The sequence below is a fragment of the Canis lupus genome, chromosome 31 (assembly GCF_011100685.1).
Source record: "Canis lupus familiaris isolate Mischka breed German Shepherd chromosome 31, alternate assembly UU_Cfam_GSD_1.0, whole genome shotgun sequence".
In the NCBI taxonomy this organism is placed as follows: domain Eukaryota; kingdom Metazoa; phylum Chordata; class Mammalia; order Carnivora; family Canidae; genus Canis; species Canis lupus.
The window spans coordinates 34,572,566-34,592,970 of record NC_049252.1 but is presented as its reverse complement, the minus strand read 5'-3'; the positions used below and the strand labels follow the sequence as shown (position 1 = coordinate 34,592,970).

The 20,405-nt window shown below is 40.1% G+C and overlaps 1 protein-coding gene across 1 annotated transcript in view; it reads left to right on the top strand.

The window, feature by feature from the left end:
• Window positions 1-20,405, top strand: part of DSCAM (DS cell adhesion molecule) — a 729,459-nt gene that overhangs the window by 685,382 nt on the left and 23,672 nt on the right. The window contains exons 28-30 of the mRNA XM_038581531.1: window positions 9,016-9,046; window positions 16,095-16,210; window positions 19,735-19,884. Coding sequence (XP_038437459.1) covers window positions 9,016-9,046; window positions 16,095-16,210; window positions 19,735-19,884 — 297 coding nt within the window. The remainder of the gene's footprint in view (window positions 1-9,015; window positions 9,047-16,094; window positions 16,211-19,734; window positions 19,885-20,405) is intronic.

Below are 20,405 nucleotides of genomic sequence, written 5' to 3'. Positions count from 1 at the left end.
CACTCAGCATAATACCCTCCAGTTCTATCCACGTCAAAGCAAATGGTGGGTATTTGTCATTTCTAATGGCTGAGGAATATTCCACTGTATACATAGACCACATCTTCTTTATCCATCTGTTGAGGGACACCGAGGCTCCTTCCACAGTTTGGCTATTGTGGACTTTGCTGCTATAAACATTGGGGTGCAGGCGTCCTGCTGTTTCACTGCATCTGTTTCTTTGGGGTAAATCCCCAGCAATGCAATTCCTGGGTTGTAGGGCAGTTCTAGTTTTAACTCTTTGAGGAACCTCCACACAAGGCCAAATCTTGCCCCCAAAACATCTTTCTCTTGTAGTCCAGCAGAGCCCCCAAAATGTTAGTTAATGACAAAAAAGTGTTTACAACTCACTCATAGAGGAAAACTGTAGCCAGAGCTTAATGTAGTAGGTGCCTACCTATTAAACAGAACTCAGCAGTAGAATCACCTAGTTACAACCTGACCCACATAAGATACAGATCCTGTGCCTGGATTAAAATGAGTTCAAATATATTTACAGATTCAACAGGAAGAGTTGCTTCATACAATATTTTTATTGCCCCAAATAAGGACCTTTCTAATAATATGTCAATGTTGCTTGAACAACCACCAATGAGGATCAAAACTGGAAATAAAATTTGGATTATAGAAAAACATTGTGAGGGTTCTAATGGATACTGTTAGAGTTGCTATTTAAGGTCAATTTCGTATTGTTGACCTTGTTTGATTGCTAGAAACTACTAAATGTTTATAAGCAAGATATGTTTTACCATGTAGACAAGCAATCTAGTTAGGTGAATATAACATAACATTCTTTTATGTAAAAATTAAGAAAAGAAGGAAAAAGGAGGGAGGGAAGGAGGGAGGGAGGAAAGAAGAAAAGAAGGAAGGAAAGAATATGAGACTCAAGCAATTTAGCAACTTATATTTCTTCCTTCCTGAGAACTTTACTAATTTTAGAGCATAGCGACCTCCTAAAGTCTAAATTGTCTGCAAGTGGTATGTTTTTTAAAAAATCTATAACCTTATCCAGGAGTCCAGAAGTCACATTTTGCTTGTAATCATGCCCTGATTTTTCTCCACTTCTAAATCCTTTAAAGTGCAAGGTTACAGAACAAATCCCTGGCTGGGTCCATGATCTCAGGAGCCCCAACCTTATAAAAACCACAAAATTTGATTCCCATGTCAAGTAATCAATGCCAGTATCACTAAAAACTTCCTTCTTTAGTGTGAGTCTACCCAAGAAGGTGCAATGTTGGCACCAGCCAGTTGGGTCAACTGGCATGCCAAGCCTAAAAGCTACTTCTGGCACTTCAAATAAGCTAAAGATAAAAATCAATGGATGATATAAAATTTGACCATGCTTCTGTGGCAAAATGCCTTTCTTCCCGTGAACAGAAGCAAGGTTATTTTAAGCATGCTTTGAAATGTGTTAATATTATAAAAACAAATCAGTTACAGAAGGCCATTCCCAGAGAGTATGTGGCCTCATGGTTCTACAAGGGCACAGAAGAAGGGGCAGGCTATGAGGGATGATCATCATCTACTGAGCTCTAACATCCATTCATCTCTTCTGCAAATGAGCTAAAAGCTTTCCTTATTTGTAGGACTAAATATTAGCTTGGTTTTTAATAATCTAAAGGAAGAATAGTGTAGAGACTTCTTAATTAAGCTAATAAATGCCCAGTTGTGGATCTCCTCCAATAGGAGATCATAAGCATATGCTCTGAAACTTCATTTCTATACTTTGTTTCCTTCCTTCTTTCTTTCCTTCTTTCCCTTCCTCTTTCCTTCCCTCCTTTTTTTTCTTTTTCAAACCTTAATTTCTTAATAAAACTATTCTTTTAAAATTCCAAATTTGCAATGGAAGGATTGAGTAAAAGTGGCCTCCATATCAAAGAGTGGAGAGCAAAGGAACATTAGGATGGTGGCAGGGCCAAGCCAAGGGCAGCCAGTGGAGCAAAGGACAAAGAGTGAGGACAAAGAGTCCGGAGGGAGAGAGTTGGCGTCAGCCCTGGTGCTTTGCCCTGCCTGGGTGTTCTACTTGGTCCATATTTGTACTTGCAGTTTTCTCAGATTTTCTCAGAAAAATCAGGGCATGATTACAAGCAAAATGTGACTTCTGGACTCCTGGATAAGGTTATAGATTTTCTTTTTTGACTATTTATTTAGTCATAGTTTTCGGATCAGCTTTCATAGCATGCTGATGATTGGAAGTCCTATTTGTCATCTGGTAAAAACATAAATGCAGGCTCATAACCCTCACAAAAATAGCTACTTTACGAGTCCCATTTCAATTCCACAGAAAAGCAGGGATTGTTGTGAGGCAGCTTGCAAAGAACACTTGATAGATAGTAAAGCTAGGCAAAATCTGCTACTCCCAAACTGTTTTTTTGTTTGTTTGTTCGTTCGTTTGTTTTTGTGGGTATGTGCAGGTAGCTGCCCAACAGAAGTATTAACCTAAACATATTCCATTTTACCTAACTAGAAACTTCAGAAATGAAAGTGTAGTCATGTGGCTATGAATGAGATTTCTCTTTTTTAATGAAACATTTGGGCACGCAAAATGGGAAACAGCTCAGATTCTCAGTTGGCACAGCTGCTGTTCTTGAGATTTGCCTTGTGCTCCCCTGACACACCGTGATAGCACTGCCTGGTGGATGAGACTCTTCCAGGATGGGAAGTGATCTACAAAAAGAACATGGGAACTGGGCGAGACCACGCTATAATATTAGTTACCCAACAGGGGTGCCTCTTCCCAAGAGCCCACTGTATCATGCAGTAATCAACAGAGGACTCATATCTTCTACTTTTGCACTGCCCTTGTCTTTCATAATGCTTTACTCTATGCTGCCTTGTCTTAGTCTCTCCATAGCCATGCAAACAGGTAGATTATAAACTTGATATATATTATACCCTATTTTGCTGACATGAAACCTTAAGGGAACTTGTCCAAAAATCACATATCAAGACAAGGCTAGAGAAAGAGCTCTGATCACTGCTGCCATACCCTGTTCTCTTTCCATGAAACTGCCTAAGACTTGGGACTCCCAGATAAAGAAACAGGACATCCCATCAATATTGTTGGCTTTGAAAGGGTTGTCAATGAAGCATGGAGTCAGAAGAATATATTAACACAGAATCAATAACTACTTCATAATTTTATTTTTTTCCAATGGAAAATGTTTGGTTTATTCATTTTTATCTCTATATTTGATATATCTACCTTCCCCATAATATTAAAAAATATAGATTCTTTCTTGTTTGCATATTTTCTACCTACCACCCTTTTCTCTACTGCTTCTCCTCACTGGATTATTGAAAGACTTCCATACTCAGCTGCATCAGTTCTCACTGGCTCCTGAATCCTCACAGTCTCACTTCCACCCCCACCCACCAAATGCTCTCCTGAAGGCAGATGACCAGTTACCTTCTGATCACCAAATTCTCCTTCCAGTTACCATTTTCTAGGACACTTTACAATTCAGTGTGTTAGCAAATGTTATTTTTTGAAACCCCTTCTTTCCAAATATCCTGGCACTATTTCTCTATCACTCCCAAGATTAACGGGGAAACACAGAGCCAGGGATGTATATGTAGGTGTAGCAAAGGGCTTTAGGAAAGGTGTCACAAAGTCTAAATCTCAGATTGAGCTGAAATTTGTGGGGAAAAAAATGTGACAGGCAACACAAGAGGCTGTTTAGCAAGAACAAGCCTTGAGATGATGTTCTCATATTAACAGATGGCAGGTAGAAAGAACGACTCAATGTCTGCTTTGCTTTGATGTGCACCAGGAGAAGTGCTATTCAAATCATAAAATGTGGAACAAGAATTATAAAAACGGAAGGAAAGGACAGAGAGGGAGCAGGAAGGAGGATAGGAGAGGGGAGAGAGGGAGGGAGGGAAAGAAAGCAGGGATAGAAGGAAAGAAGGGAGGATGGAAGGAAGGAAGGAAGGAAGGAAGGAAGGAAGGAAGGAAGGAAGGAAGGAAGGAAGAGCTTAAGAAAATAACCAGAGCCCTTGATCATTTAAATTTACTTATTCTTTCAAAGCCTACTATGTTCCAGTCATTATGGGAGCAAAAGATGGGATGTCGCATAAAATAATAGTTCTGATATCTTGCTAGTGAGGAGGAAGGCATATTTACAACTAACTATTACACAAATTCTAAATGATAAGCACCATACTATGGGCACCAATAAATGCTACGATAATACACTAAAGGGGAAGATTTTGTTTCCCCCCCACAGGAAATATTAGGAAGGATATCACATGGTACTGGTTCCTAGACCCCAAATGATGATGTCTTAGGATTCTGGACAAAGATGTTCTGGATATAATCCCAAAAATAATTGTGGATAATCTTTGAACAATCAAAGGTATAGGAAAATAGTTACACTCCATACCCATTTTCAAAAACAATAAATTCTAGAAGTTACAGATTGAGATAAAGTAGTTTAGGTTATAGAAAGGATGCTTTGCCAGCAATCGGGAAATTATAGGGATGAGCAAAGGCCCAGACAAATCTCACTTCCCTTTGGACAGGGCTGACTGATTATGGGATACCAGGCTGAGGCTAAAGTCAGAGCAGGCTGAGCCATTTTGGAAGTGGCACAACTCCAAGGGTGAAAGCTAATGTATTAGTGGGAAGAATCCAAATTTGAAGAGCTTTTGAAAGGCTGGAACCAAAGAGATAAAATGTAATAGGGAAAACTGTAAGATCTTCTATATAAGTTGTAAAAATTCATTTACAACACACATAATGAGCATTGTGTCCTCACGGGTGTGCAAGAAAGAGAATATCAAAAAATGACCAGTTTCTGTGCTCGGCCTCATTTAATAAAGGACAATAAGAAATCACAGGTCTTTCATAGAAGAGTCCCAGATAGAGAATTACCTAGAAATTATGCCATCTGAGGAGGGATTGAGAAAATTAGAAACTTCAACTTGGAAAAGAAACAGGTGGCAGGCAGCTGCATGGAGATATTCTCATGGCCTATGAATGACTCCAGGTGTCCTCGTTATGTCCAGGTAGAAATTACAGCAAGGGATTTCAGCACAAGAGCAGAGAGATGTTTCCCACAATTAAATGTATCCCCAAGAAAAGCTTGTGCGACCTCCATATGGAGCAGAGATTGGGCTGAAGCTGGGGAGGCAGATGACTCAGGCCAGTGGAGAGAGGACATGGGGACAGGAAACCACCATGGGAAGTGGGAAAGGGTATGCTGGATGCTGTGCAGAGGTGTGCGAAGTCCAGAGAACCAAAGCACCAACTTCACCTGGCGGGGCTTGGGAGAGTGCACAGGGCAAGTCGCATCTGCGTACACTGAAGCGACAAAGGAGCCATATCATGGGGTCTACAGAGAATGCAATAGCAAGAACCTCAGAGAGGGCTGGAGGCAAGACATGAGGGGCAGGAGGGCTGGAAAGACAGCTTGGGACCAGCATGAGCAGGCTCTTGCTTTGTGCTGAGTCCTGTTGGCAGGGAGGTCCCTCCGAGAGTTTCAAAGCACAGTTGTGACACAGTGAGGGGTGTGTTTCAGATCCATCACCCTTCCCGCAGGTGGATGTCACTTACAGGACTGACACATTGGAGGTGGGGAGGCCAGGGAGGGGGCTGCTGCCTGGTAATTTGATTCGAACTGAGGAGAAAGAAAAAAGCAAAGGTCCCATGGGGACGTGTTGAGGTGACATATCAACAGACTTGACATCAAATCAGACCTGAGAGTGAGAGGTGCTATGTGGTAGCGACAGCATGGACCCCCCTCTCCCCAGAGTGCTAAGTAGCCCAGCTCATTTTAACATCTGCCCAAGACACTGTAGCATGGAGACAAACATTTACTGCAGGGATGATTTGAAGAGTCTTTAATGCTCTTAAGATTCTATGATTTCATGATTTTAAAAATGTTCTTCACTTGCCCCAGATTTTCTTCTCACCACTAAACAAAAGTATATCCGAGATTTTGTCATCTCTTTTCACTGTCCCTACATGAATATGAAGAAGACCCTGGACCCCATCTCAGTCCTGACATCTCTCTTAAACTTGATTCCAAATCTGCCTTGAACAGCCTCACCTCATGTCCCCCAGCCTATATTAATATGGTGGAGTACCGCAGTAGGTTTGAAGCCAAGCACCTTGGCTCCACCCACATTGCTGCTTCTGTGTCCTTCCAGACTCCTGTCATTTGTGTTACCATACCCAGCCCTGAATATCCTAAATCTTGTCATTTTTCTGGACTCCCTTCAGACCCTCCATACCCAGTGGGTCCTGATTCTTGCAGATACCATCAATCTGTTATAGCATCAAACACTCTCTGTCCCCCTGTTCACTGCAGCCAACCATCCCAGCCTCTCACCTTCACCACCAACTCCTTGTCCCCAGCCCCCATTCCATGTACTCCGGATGGATTGATGCTAGTACACAACACCTACACCCACCCACCACTACCTCTGCCCTCCTCCTCTCCTCTTGGTCCATATTATGGCCAGTAACCCAAAGTCACACCTTCTTAGCTCTGTATGCCTTGACCAACCCTAATTCACAACCTTTCCTGGAAACCTCTCTCCAGTCAAACTGACCTACTCCATACTTCCTAAAGGAGCTCAAATTACAGGACACACTAATTTTGTGTCATGGAGCTCTCTTACCATTGGAGTCTATGCTCTCCAAGTCCCATGCTCCTTTTAAGGTGAGGGCAGTCTTGGATATTTCCCAGATTGACTCAGCCTGAAACAGGTGATCCTGGGATCATCTCCCTCAGTCAGCAGGTACCAGGTGTCTGTACCCCTATGTCCCTGAAGTTATGACACAAATCCCACTCTATGTATACAGAACCTTAAAAGTAGTAATGGAAAAGAAGTTTGAACCAACTGACATTGGTTATGAATTCCTGCTCAGCTGTAAGAAATTACTGAACATATCTGGGTCCCAATTTCCTGATTTCTGAAAGAAGACATAATAATTCCCAGGTAGAGACTGGCACAATCCAGATTCCTAGTACATGTTCCATTGTGACTGCAGCCCACCTTGTGTCTGCTCCCAGAAGACATTCACACACAGTCCCTGGTGCCACTTGTGCTGTAAAACTCCACCAGCGATTCTCAAAGGAGAATTCACAGAAGTGAATTTCAATTAATATCATTTTTCTCACAATTTCAGATGACATCAGGAGGAGGACATAGTAACTAGATAGAAAGAGAAAAGGATCTATTGTAAGATGATAAGCATAGGGAAGTGTGGACCAAAATGGCTCAGGGTGCCCACAGCTGTAGACCAGCTTAACCACAGCAAAGATGCCTGCTAATTGTAGATGAAGAGAACTTGCTGTTAGAGCATGCCGATATTTGAGGGGAACTCTGTTCTCACTTGTTGGATGCCACAATTCCTTAGCACATGGATATGAAAAAAAAAATCACAGAACAGAAAACTGTGCTGACTTCAGGAACAGAAAAAGTGTGATGATAATGAGCAAAACGAGGAAACCAGGTCCATTCTGAAGACATTGGGGACTGAGTTACCTTCCAATCATGAGCTGAAGTACAGTGTGTACTCCTTAAATTTCCCCCTCTTTTTTAGACCGTTGAGTTAGCCACTGCTTGGCTGTTACATAGAGCTAATTAATCCCACGCTTTTGACTTTATATATATATTTACTTTGCAAGTGTTAAATCATTCAGGAAGAGAAGAAATTCATATCTGCTTGGTCTTTGGAGAGAAAGACATGAACTAGGAAGTTAAATGTTGTTTTGCTTTCTTTGCTTCACCATATGAGTGGGGTAGAAAGGAGCTGTTTTCGTTTCCCAGACTGAACCCATCTGTGCACAGAATGTGTGAGGTTACCAGTAGGAGCTGGCGTGGCTGATTTGAATAACTGAACTTCGGCTTACAGAGATGCCAGCCCATGGGTGGTTATCCCTGTGACTGCCCGAGCACCTCAATAATACCATGCTGCTCCCCGGCTTGACAATGATTGCACTTAAATGTCAGCCTCTAAAAGATGAAAGATGAGATGAAAATGCTTCAACATACTCTTTTCTCCACTATAGAGCCAGCCACATAGCTGAATCCATTTCCAGAAATTTCTGTTCATTGAATACTACATTTAACATCTAGATTTTTTTAGAAAGCAGTGTGGGGAGGGGGGGAAGCAAGAAGAAGGCTTTTGTATTCTAAGAAAAAAAAACATTCATTTTTTTTTTTTTGCCAGGACAAAATGTGTAAAAAGAAAAACAAATTATGTTTTAAGGGAGATGAGAATTTCAAAGCAATGTCACCAAAAATGTAGACTTCTTTTCTACATCATTTTTAGGCAGAATTTCTTTTGTCAGGAGTGGTAACCAAGACTTGATAAACAATGTTTTCAGAGACAAAAAAAAATATAAAGAAAATTTTTACTTTGGGGTTTGAAACAAGCATCTGAGTTTCGAGACACAATGATATGTCATTTATACAATTCTTTGATCAACCTAGGGGACTCAGAGCTCTGTAATAATGCTTTCTTAAAGTCATCTATGTGTCATAAGTTTTTAAATTTTGATATTTTGATAAAACAAGTAGAATATATACTACATAAATAAACTACTTTCAAAATGTTAATTTTCTGACTACTGAAAATAAAATTGGGTTTTCAAAAATTGGCAAATAAATACACTGTAAGAAGACTTTAACAGATGTCTGATAAATGTTATGGTCCCAGAGAGTTATGCTCTTTTTGTAATATATATATGCACACACACACACACACACACACACACACCATATATATATATATGACATATGATTGCATATATACAACATTATTGCATGAATATCACATACATATGTGTAGAAGAAATAAGGAATCCACTAAACTTTTGGTTATTAGTAGTGATATGTGGAATGATAGTTACATTTTAAAGTGGTTATTGTCATCTGACTCTGTAGAATATTGGTCATAAATGCCTAAGTGAATGTTAATGAGTTGTTTATCATGTACTAATATTAACTTTTTTTCCCCAGATGCAAAGAGTTTAGCTGAAATGCTCATGAGGTAAGAACAAAACCTACTATCTTATATATCATGTTTAAAAGGATAATTTCCAACTTGCTTTGATGTTTTTTTAAATGATTGTCTGAAATTGATAGCACATTTTATTTTTGACACATAAATTTCATTCTGTGTACCAAATATCCATGTTATGCCTAATAGGATATATAGATAGCAAATAATATACTTCTGTACATGCCATAGATTGTTTTCTTGTCGATCAGACTCAACCAGTGGAATGTTTCCCATAAAGCTGGGAATACAAAAGCACATTATAAGTAAATAGCTTTGGTTTTGTTTCCACCCAAATATACCACTTTTGAGGTTGAGACTTTCACTTTAGCAGAGTTAGGCAAGTGAAAAGAAAACCTGAAAAGGAAATGCACTGTGCACTGTGCCCTTCCAAAGAGATGGGATGATCAAGAAAGATTCCCCTTGTCCTCAGCAGCCATGGCATCCTGAGCACCCCTCCACTAGAGCACTCACCAATTTCTGCTACAATTATCTATTCACTGTCTGGTCTTAGAGGTCATAGCCTGATATGTTGTCCTCATGTTAAAAATACCAGAACTATAGTAGATGAATAAGTAAGTTGTGGTAGTTGAATGAGTAAGTGTAATTTTCAAGGCTGTAGAAGACACCTCAGTATTTGCAGTTTAAGCCTTTTATATTGTAATGATTAAACCAGAAGTGAAAAAGGATAATCAGAGTCTGGAAATCAGATTAAGATAAATGTCAAGAATCCTGACAGTATTGCCATTTTAGGATATTTACTGTAGGGGAAAAAGAAGATGGGTATGGGGCCTACTCCCCACCCCACCACAGTTGGATTTAACTTCCTTCCCCATCTTTGCATATAAAATTGGTGCTCATTTATTATTCACAAAGAGCCCATAACCCATATCACCAGTATCTTTGAAGACCTAAGACAGAGATCAATTGCCATTGGCCCATGAATTACATTTTCCACAGACATCTTTGTTTGCAATAGTATGTGTTAAAACTATGTGTACTATAAGTAATGGATATGGAGAACTCAAGATTACTCTAAAAAATTTGGAGTGAGCAATTAAATAAACATAAGTGTCATTTGCTAGGATTAGGAATTAGGAGGGTAGATGCAGGGTACAGACTTTTATTATTATTTTTTTTTTGGAGGACAGGGAAAAGGGAATGTTGATGGAAATGAAAAGACTTGTATGGGTCATGTTGAATTTGGGATGCTTTCCAAGTGTCGAATAGCTGGTAGCAGGAATCTAGAGCCAAGAGAGAACTCAGAAATGCAAATGGCCTGTAAAATATATCTTCCATAATAGGAACTTAGCCACATCCTTCTAGGTCAAACTTGCATGAGAAGAATATAAAAATCTATATTTTTATAGAAGATTGAATCCATGCTCTAATGCAAATCTGTACTTATTTGCTAAGCAAGTATTAGGACATTTCTGTGGTCATGGAAGGTATCCAGACACATGTGCACCTGTGCAGAGCAAATCTGGCAAATATTTAGAAAACAAAAAACAAACCAGAGTCTTTCAATTTATAATAACTTCGAAACAAAATGAATTTTCTAATGTTGACTTAAAAATATGAATTCATATGATTCATGAAATCAAGAGATTTCATATAAGATTGTGGCTTGCTTTCTTCTCTTGAAAATGCTCTGACCGTACTGGGCACAGTCTAGAGATTATGGCTGTCTGGAGCTACATGAAGTGCTCCCTTTAGACTGGGTGTGAATTTTTTTTAATTTAAATTCATTTAACCAATATATAGTACATCATTAGTTTCAGATGTAGTTTTCAATAATTCACAGTTGTGTGATGAACACCCAGTGCTCATCCCATCACATGCCCTCCTTAATGTCATCACCCAGTTACCCCATCTCCCCACCCATCGCTCCTTCAGCAACTCCAGAATTAAGAGTCTCTCATGGTTTGGCTCCTTCTCTGATTTTTTCCCATTCAGTTTCCTCTCCCTCTTTATGGTCCTCTACACTCTTTCTTATATTCCGCACATGAGTGAAACCATATGATAATTGTCTTTCTCTGACTGACTTATTTCACTCAGCATAATACCCTCCAGTTCCATCCACATCAAAGTAAATGGTAGGTTTTTTTGCTCTGTATAAAAAGTCACCATCCCCATCCCCACTCCAGTCTGCTTCACTGGTTTGTACCCAGCCTGGGTCCCGCAGCCATCTCAGAGATCTTCTGGCTACTTCCTTCAGAGATTATGCCTCTGCTCAAAGCTCGTGACACTGGAATCTGTGTTTTCTGACATATTCAACATTTGTTCGGTTAGGATGAGTTCTATTAGCTTCTCTGATGTCCTAGAATGCATCCCTCCCCCTTCTCATTAGCCCCAAGCGAGACATCAAAAATATCTTCTACATTAATAGGCCAATCACTGTGCTTGAAAAACCACCTGTTGAGGAAAGCAGGCATTAATAGTGGTATTTGAGGTTAACAGTTGCCAACATGAAATTAGGAACATTAAAGCTAGTAATTACTCCCACTTAAGGTAGTTGAGGTGGTTTTCCTCCAGAGGATACAGTGATTGAAAAGGAAGAGAATTTCCAAGCTTCTCAAATAGGTGGATTTTTATGGATTAATTTAGAAATAAAAGCAATGCTTTTATCATGAAGGGTCAGTTCAATCTGAGTTTGGTTAACAAAGCCTAACAACCAAAGACTCTGTCACCTTCCTGGAGATCTAAGGGCCAACCATATTTCAAATGTGGCTTGGAAAACCTAGGCAAGTCATATATCCACTGGTACAGAGAAGGCTACAGAACCACTATCTCTCACCTTCGCTGCTGCTTGCAAGGGAAGTTGAGGACTTAGCAGCCTGGTGCAGTAAGAGCATAGAGAACTGCAAGTCTATGTTGTAGGCTTCAAGTTGCCCCCAGCTGGTTTTGTGATCTTGGGCAAGTCATTTTCCCTCTGTATTCCCTACTTTTCTCATTTTTTTTTAGATTTATTTACTTATTTTTGAAAGAGAGATTGCACGCTCTCGAGCCTGAGTGGGATCAGAGGCCAAGGGAGGAGAGAGTGTCTTAAGCAGACTCCATGCTAAGTACAGAGACTGATGGGGGCTTGATCTCAGAATCCTGAGATCATGACCGGAGCTGATATCAAGAGTCAGGTGCTTAAGCAGCTAAACACCCAAGCACTCCCCTACTTTTCTCATTTAAAAATAATAATTTGAAATTGTTCCTAGATTTATCATTCTGTGATCTTAGTGAAGGTAACGTTATTTTCCAACCACATTCCACAAAAAAGTATCTGCATACTTTACTGGGATTAGCTGTTCTAGGGCCAGAAAGGCAGATGCTACTGTAGGACAAACACAGATAAGCTGGTGCCAGGGTACCCCCACACGGTGTCATCTCCCTTCGCTGGGCTTCGTGCTTCTGCCCACTCATCTATCTTACCCAAGCAAATCACCCCCCACAGAGAGAGAGAGAGAGAAAAGAGACCTCACTCACCATGACCAGATAGAAAGGATTTTCCTTTTTTATGATTAGGTGAAAATAATTTTTAAAAATATACCAGCTATATAAGAGTAAAACTAGCCTGCTTTAAGGCACTAGCCAATGCATGGTTAATATCCAAAGACCAATATTATTTAGAGCTAGCTATAAGTGGAAAAGAATGAAGAAGGGTCAAATTGAGAATTTAGATAAGTTTAGCTTTTTTTGATGTTCATATCTTTAGACATATAGAAAAAAAACCCACTCAGCTATTATAATGAAATATGGTCCTGATAACCCTACAATTATTCTGAACTTATAGAATGCTTCATAGCACATTTCGGAAGATAGATAGTGTACACACTTTTTCATTAGTTTTTTCTCCCCACAAAGCTTAAGAAAATACTAAGACTTTAAGGAGTTTTAACAACTGCAAGTAATTTATTGACTAAGCTGGGAAATACCATCCTCTGTGAATGAGGGTCAGCTCTCTGTCATTATAATCAGACAACCAAATGGCAAATGGATGGCGGAAGATTATATTTCAATAATAACTAACATATTTAACATGCTCCCATATCATATAAAAGATGCAATTTTGTATGGTGAAATATACAGAACCTTTTCACAAAAGAGGTTTCTTCAACTAGTTTTTTTTTTTGAAGGATGGCTGCTGCTTTAATGACCAATTGTTATAATTTTAGAGAATCAGCCTTCCTATAACAATAGATTATAGAATATGGCAGCCTCATTAAGAAAGTTGAGACCTAGTAATCTTTTAAAATGAGAAGAGTATTAGTGCCTCTGGGACATGTCACTCACTACCACTGTACCCCCAAAACAACATGATTTATTCAACAAGCTTTAACAAATATTTATTTAGCTCCTACTTCAGTCACATACTGCTCTAATTCCAGGGATATAGAGGGTACAAAACAGAAGGAACTATTCCTTATATAATTCCTATTCCAGTGGAAGAGACCGATCACAAACAAGATAAGTCCATTAAACATGTGCTTGAGTATTAAGTGCTGAGGAAACAAAATTCACCAGAGGATGGGGAGGGGAACATCAGCAGTGCCCATAGCTGGGCCAACCTGGCTCCATTGAAAAGACTCCACCTGCATCAAGCCCTGAAGCCAGGGAGGGAGCCAGTCACATGGCCACTGGGATAGGGCTAGGGAACATTCTTCTAAGCAAAGAGAACAGCAAGTTCCAAGGGAGAAGGGAACAATTAGCTCCTGAATCTCAAGGTTTGTTGGGCCACATTCTCGCCTTCCCACTGTAGGGCTTGACAGCATGCAATCCTTCAAGGAGGAAGTAAAGTTTTACCTCCAGCTTTCATTGTCCTTTGTTAATGAAGTTCCATCATATTCTAAGTCCTCATGCCAATGGCAGTGGTGCACAGTAGCTATTTAGCATGCTTCCTGTGTCAGTCTGACAGTGGACCCCTTATTGTTAAGTATAGTTTGCACTTGGGTTCATAGTGTTTAATAGAGCAGCCGCTGACTGCCTCATAACTATTCATGATGAGCAGAAGGAACTAGCTCACATTTCTATTTTTGGTGCAAGGACAAGCTCAAGTCCCTAGTGGAGTTTCTAAACAGACCTTTCAGGATACTCACAGAGGAGTAGTTCCCCATCTGTTTTTGAGGAAATAGAGCTTGTCTAAACATGACATAACTGCAGCCCCCCAAGTCACCAAAATGTTCTTCACTTTATACAAGTATTTGAATTTTTGCTTTAAAAAACACACACAAATAAAGTGAAAACATAGATAAGTAAATAATTTTTTAAAGTATGCAGTTCATGTGAAAAATTCAGGCCAAATGTTTGAATTTGGGCTCTGCATAATTAGCATGATCTAGCTACATAACCCAGTTACTCATCTGCAGAGCAAGAAATCTGGTTCAAGATCAAGTCCTAAGTAGGAATGGTGCACCTTTCAGAAGCTGTTGTTTTTGTAGGTTGTTTTGTTTATACTCAAATGAAGGAAGGGCAATTACAAAATATTCAGAATATTAACACAGACTTCAACATGCAAATATCTACAGGGGTTCTTGAGTGAACTTGACCTTCAGATTATTAACATTCTGTCAGCTACAGGGTTCAAGAGTAGATGAATCCTCATCAACAAGAAAGGATCTAGGACTCTTAGTGAATGCTTAGTTGGGAAGAAAAATATTTAAGATCCAGAATAGATACCCTCTTTGTTGTTCTCTACTAAAAGTAACAAACACAGAGGAAAATCATTGAGTGAAGTAGGCTCCAGAAATCTTTCTCAAAGTAGATTTTGTCAATTATTGAGCTGGATTTATGGATGCCATAGTTTATCACATTGATGTATTATTCTGAATCTTTGTTGCTCATTAGAAGTTATTTTCATATAAAGCTGACCTTTGAACAATAGAACTTACATTGAACAATGTAATCATTAAGGATACTGAGCTCTACATACAGTCGAAAATCCACATGCAACTTTTGATTTCCCCAAAATTCCACTGCTAATAGTATACTGTTGCCCAGAAGCCTGACCCTTAACATAAACAATCAATGAACACATATTTTGCATATTCTATGATTTATATGCTGTATTCTTACAATATAATAAGCTAGAGAAAAGAAAACCTTATTAAGATCATACGGGAAAAAAAAGAAGAAGATCATACGGAAGGGAAAATATTACAGTACTAGACTGTATTTATCAAGGAAAATCCACATGTAAATGGACCCATACAGTTCAAACCCTTGATGTTCAAGGGTCAACTGTACATATTTTGAAATCATCTAAGTTCTTACAACTGTGCAAAGACTGAACAATCACTTCTGCAATGTAGATTTCTAATTAAAGCCTTTATTGACTTTTTTTGAGTTTTTGTGAAATACACAGATTTTTTTTATTTGCTATCAGCTGTAACTGAGTTTGATGATCCCATGCCGTTTTACTACCTATTTTCATTTACTTCTAGAAGACAGCTTGCTCTAAGAGTAATTTTCTGGTACACAAATTCTTACAGTAGTTGGGTTTTTCTTTTAATTCTAAAATGTGATATCAGGATAAACTAGTGTCAAGAAAGTTAACAAGGTTTATGATTTGTTACCAGAACAAAAATAAAATGACACCAGATATAAATACAAATCCATTAGTAGAAACCCCACCCATTTAGCAGCCAGCACACATGCTTCCTCCCTTGCCATCACTGGAATATCTCATATCTGACAAACAAAAGTGTTGTTGGGTTTAGAAACCACTTTTTTTTTTTGTTTTACTTAGCTTTACACAGAAAAGGGGAAATTCCAAAGGTTCTATCAATATGGAACCAATGTCTATAGACAATTTTTTTCTGTGAACCTCACAACTAACTACTGAAACCTAATATTAGTAAATATCATTTGAATGAAGGAAAAATATTTTTTCTTTTCCTTTTCCCCTTTTCCTTCATTGCTTTTTCCCCCTTGCCTGCTCACAAGGCATTCAAATAATTAGGTACTAAACCCAGTTGATATACAAGCACGTGTTGGCATAATGTGACTCTGAACTGCATTTGCTCATGCATCCCCTCTATTTTATTCCCAGTAAGAATACTCGGACTTCGGATACCTTGAGCAAGCAACAACAAACCTTGAGAATGCACATTGACATACCCAGGGCTCAGCTTTTGATTGAAGAGAGAGACACAATGGAGACCATAGGTAAGGTACCCTGTTATGGCTTCACACAATGTGGCTGCTACAGCCATGTCCTCTCAGCCCAAACCCCTTTAGACATGGGAACATCTTGAGTGCTACACAAGCAAAGGTAGAAGGTAGATAATTGTTATTGAGGAGAATAATGAATACCAGCAAATGTGGGGTGGGGGGAGAATGAAATTATATGTACCTCCAAGGTCACCTGAGACAGGAGTTCCCCAACTTTGATCCATGCTGGATCTTTTCTGGGGAGATTATTGGTGCCTCTCCAAAGAACAAACACCTGTAATCAAATAAACCTAGAAGGGCCATACACTAAAGCCCCATCTTGGAAATCCACTCAGTGCTTTCTTCTTCAGCTCCAGAAAGGCCTTCATTAAAGCAAACATTTAAACTCTACCTAGCAGTTAACAAACAAGTGTCTTTGCACGGGCTGCCTTTTCTGCATCCCCCAGCATCCTATAGACACCCTGGAATGGGTTCCTTGGCAGTGCTTTGGGAAACACCAAGATCCCTGTTCTACCCAGAGAGCTTTTTGGCTGGTTTATCCAGAATCCCATTGTCTTAATTCCTTTCAGCCCTTTCCATTCAAAATCCACCATTCCACACTGCCTTCTGACACAGGTCTATTTATTCCAGAATCAGATACTTTATATTTCCATTGTGATAATGATCAGAAGAATAGCTAATGTTTACTGAGGGCTCTTTAATGTCACCTACTTTTTAAAGCACATTATGTGCATCATTTCATTCAACCCACCCAAGCAACATAGGAAAAAGATACTACTTTGTAATTGGGGCATTGAGAAGTTACATAGCTTGCAGGTCACATAGACTAGAGCAGAACCAAGGTAGGGCCCCCACCCAGCCACCAGCTTAGTTTCCTGTAACTGTCACCACTTGCTTCCATATCAATAAGCTACTTCCCAGAAGCCCTCACCTTAGAAATACCACTCAGCTTTCCAGTATCCATGGAAACAGAATCTGAGGCAGGTTGCCAATTTGGCCCTTTACAAACTTTGCTCTGCATTTGTTCTGGAAGGTGTTTGCTGGCACTTGGTCCCAGGGCAACCCTATCCTGTGGTTTGGCTAAAACTACCCAACTTCTGGCAACTACACTGGCAACTAGAAACCTCCTGCCAGAAAAAAAGTGGTAAATGGCCAAATTGGCAAAACATCTGCATTGCTCCTTGCCCCCACCCTGCATGATTATGTTCTAATGGAACAGCAGAGACATCTTGACTTAAAGGCTTCAAAGTCCTAAGGCCTGGGATGGTCTTGCTGGATTCAAATTTGGTCCAAGCATAATAGCACTTGGAGAAGGTTGGTCAAGCCCAGTGTGGCCCTCGATCAACCAAATTCGGTTAAATACTACCCGTGTTGTCCGAGGGCTCACTCCTAAAATATACAAGATTTTATTAGCTGGCTCACATCAGGACAAAAACACCATGCTTCATTTTTAATAATCATTATCTTTCAGTAGTATAGCTGGCATCTCTTTTATTAAACTCAATAGGTTGGGCATTAAAACCAAAACTTCCTTTGAAATACTACTTCAAAAATAAAAACATAATTTGCCCTTATAATATAGTTTCAACATTTAGTAAACATTCCTCATCAGGCTTGTTCATCATTGTACCTCCAGTGGTTAAAATAAATAGGTAGTCGTTGTTGACCTAAGACCAGAGAAAGGTCTGCCCATCCTCTGTCCATAGTCACTGCCCTTAGTCAAAGGTGCATCTTATTCTACACAGGATCATCTATCACCAGGAATCGTTTACCTCCTGGTGATGCCTGACAGCTGGTCGATGGCATTTTCTAATTTGGGGGAAGTAGAAATGTGATGCTTTAAAACAATGCAATATGAGAGTGCCATTAGTTTCTAGCCAGAATGAATGATTAAGCTCACAAACTGACAGGCACCTGAAATTTCCCATTAAAAATTTGTGACCTAGCCCCACAGATCGTAGCATAGCCCCAAAGATTATCTGGAGTGCTCTCAGCGGGGCTACATGTTAGAAACCACAACACGTCAGTGTCAGGCTTCGGATACCAGGTCCAATTGTAAGAATCTGTTTCTGCATAAAGGCCGCCCAATCTGGGGGCCAGCGAAGGCTGCGACTGACCCCCAGGCCGAACCCCAGCTCCTGCTGCGGTAGCAACCCGCACTGCATCACACGCTGGGATGCCAGCAGACACCTTGGCAGTCTTTCCTCTATTTCTCTGCCAAGAAATTTTATTCTAACTTCAAGAGGCTTTCCTCTCCTGCCAGAGCCTGAGTAATTGGATTTTGTAAGGTTCATTCTGTTCAGAGCCTTTTTTGGGCACAGAAGTCTAGCTGTGTTGTTTATGACTTTCACATCACCGTTCCGTGTCAAGGCACGCTGTAACGTGGTCCCGGCTGACTGATAAACTCATATGAACAGCATCCCAGGCTGCGGTGCTTGAAAATGTATGAATCTATCCATATATCCTAACGGAAGTTTCCCTTGGAGTAAAAAAGCTCTTAAGGAAGTGTGAAAAGTATCACAACAAAGTAATGAAAACCTTGAGACAACCAAATAATGACACACAGCTCAACCAAGTGCTTCCTTTCCAAGCACTAAAATGCTCTAAATTCATCTGAACCCAGGCTCCTGCTTCTCCAATCTTCAAACGCCAATTGGGCTTGGAAATCTGACAAGTGAGTCATTTTGAAAAATCAATTAAAGGATGTTCTAGAGTAATTAAAGCTCAGAAGAGGTGGGAAGAAAAGGAACGTACCTCAGAACCTTTAAAATAGAAGAATCAATAAACTCTGAAGACCAGCTCCCTCTTCCCCTCCCTTCACCCCAACCCCAAACATTTGCCAAGTTCAGCATGAGAGACACTCAAGTGTAGACAGCTGTGGCAGAGCTTTTCTAGTACTGCACACCAAGCTTATTTGCAATGACAGCCCCATCGCTGAGTGATGCTGGCATCTCTGGTGACATCTCAGGTGAGCTTTTGACAAACACAGAATTCCCAAACTCTATTATAAACAGGTAGCTGCAACAAGTCTCCCCAAATCAGCATTTGCTTCTTTTTTATGAATTTGTTTTTTTTTTATTTTTATTTATTTATTCATGAGAATACACAGAGAGGAGAGAGACAGAGGCAGAGACACAGGCAGAAGGAGAAGCAGGCTCCATGCAGGGAGCCCGATGCAGGACTCAATCCTGGGACCCCAGGATCATGCCCTGAGCCGAAGGCAGATGCTCAACCACTGAGCCACCCAGGCATCCCAGCATTTGCTTCTTGAGAAGACCTCTCTCTGTGGTCACTCTCTTTCATTCATGCTCTGAAAGCCAACCATTAAAGATAATCTACTTTCAGCATCCTACAGTGGTTCTAACACAGTGCTTGAATTTCTAGTTGTTCTTGCTTCTTTAGATGAAGTCGTAATTGTTGTAATCAACAATAACACAGGGACCTAGGGAAGAGAAGGCAAGGGAGCCATTGAAAGCGGGTAAACGTGTCTGGTTGCCTGTGTTCCTACTGTTCTGCAGATGATCGCTCCACGGTCCTGTTAACGGATGCTGACTTTGGGGAGGCAGCAAAACAGAAGTCCCTGACAGTGACACACACGGTACACTACCAGTCGGTGTCACAGGCCACCGGACCCCTGGTAGATGTTTCGGACGCTCGACCGGGAACAAGTAAGTAGTCAAACAACACAAACTGTGTGGCTGTTATCAATGCTGACAAAACACTGATGCTCTGTCCCCATCAAACAGAAGTGGGGCTCATTGGCCCCGTGCCTAAGGGGCCAATATGATAGGATCTTTCATTGGGACATTGAGTTTTTAGTGTTTGAGCTAAGCTGGTATTAAAATTGTGTCAGTTGAAGCCCTTGGTATTGATTCACTATGAAAGGGCTAGAAATTTCAGGTCAAGGTATTTTTTTTTAATTTGGATGACTCAGGAAAAGAGGAAGGTAATTGACTTTAGTGAGTATCTACTCTGTGCCAGGATTAGGATAAAAAGGTAATGTCATGTATGTTATCTGTAAGGCAACCCTGCCAGATACCTACTTATAATAGGTTTGAAAAGATATGTAGCCTCTACAGGTTAAAAAAAAATGGGTTCTCAGAGAAGTTAGGTAAACAGCACAAAGTCGCACACACAATGTGTAGTGAAGCCAAGATTTAGTCATAGATCTGTCCATCCTTGGAGCTTA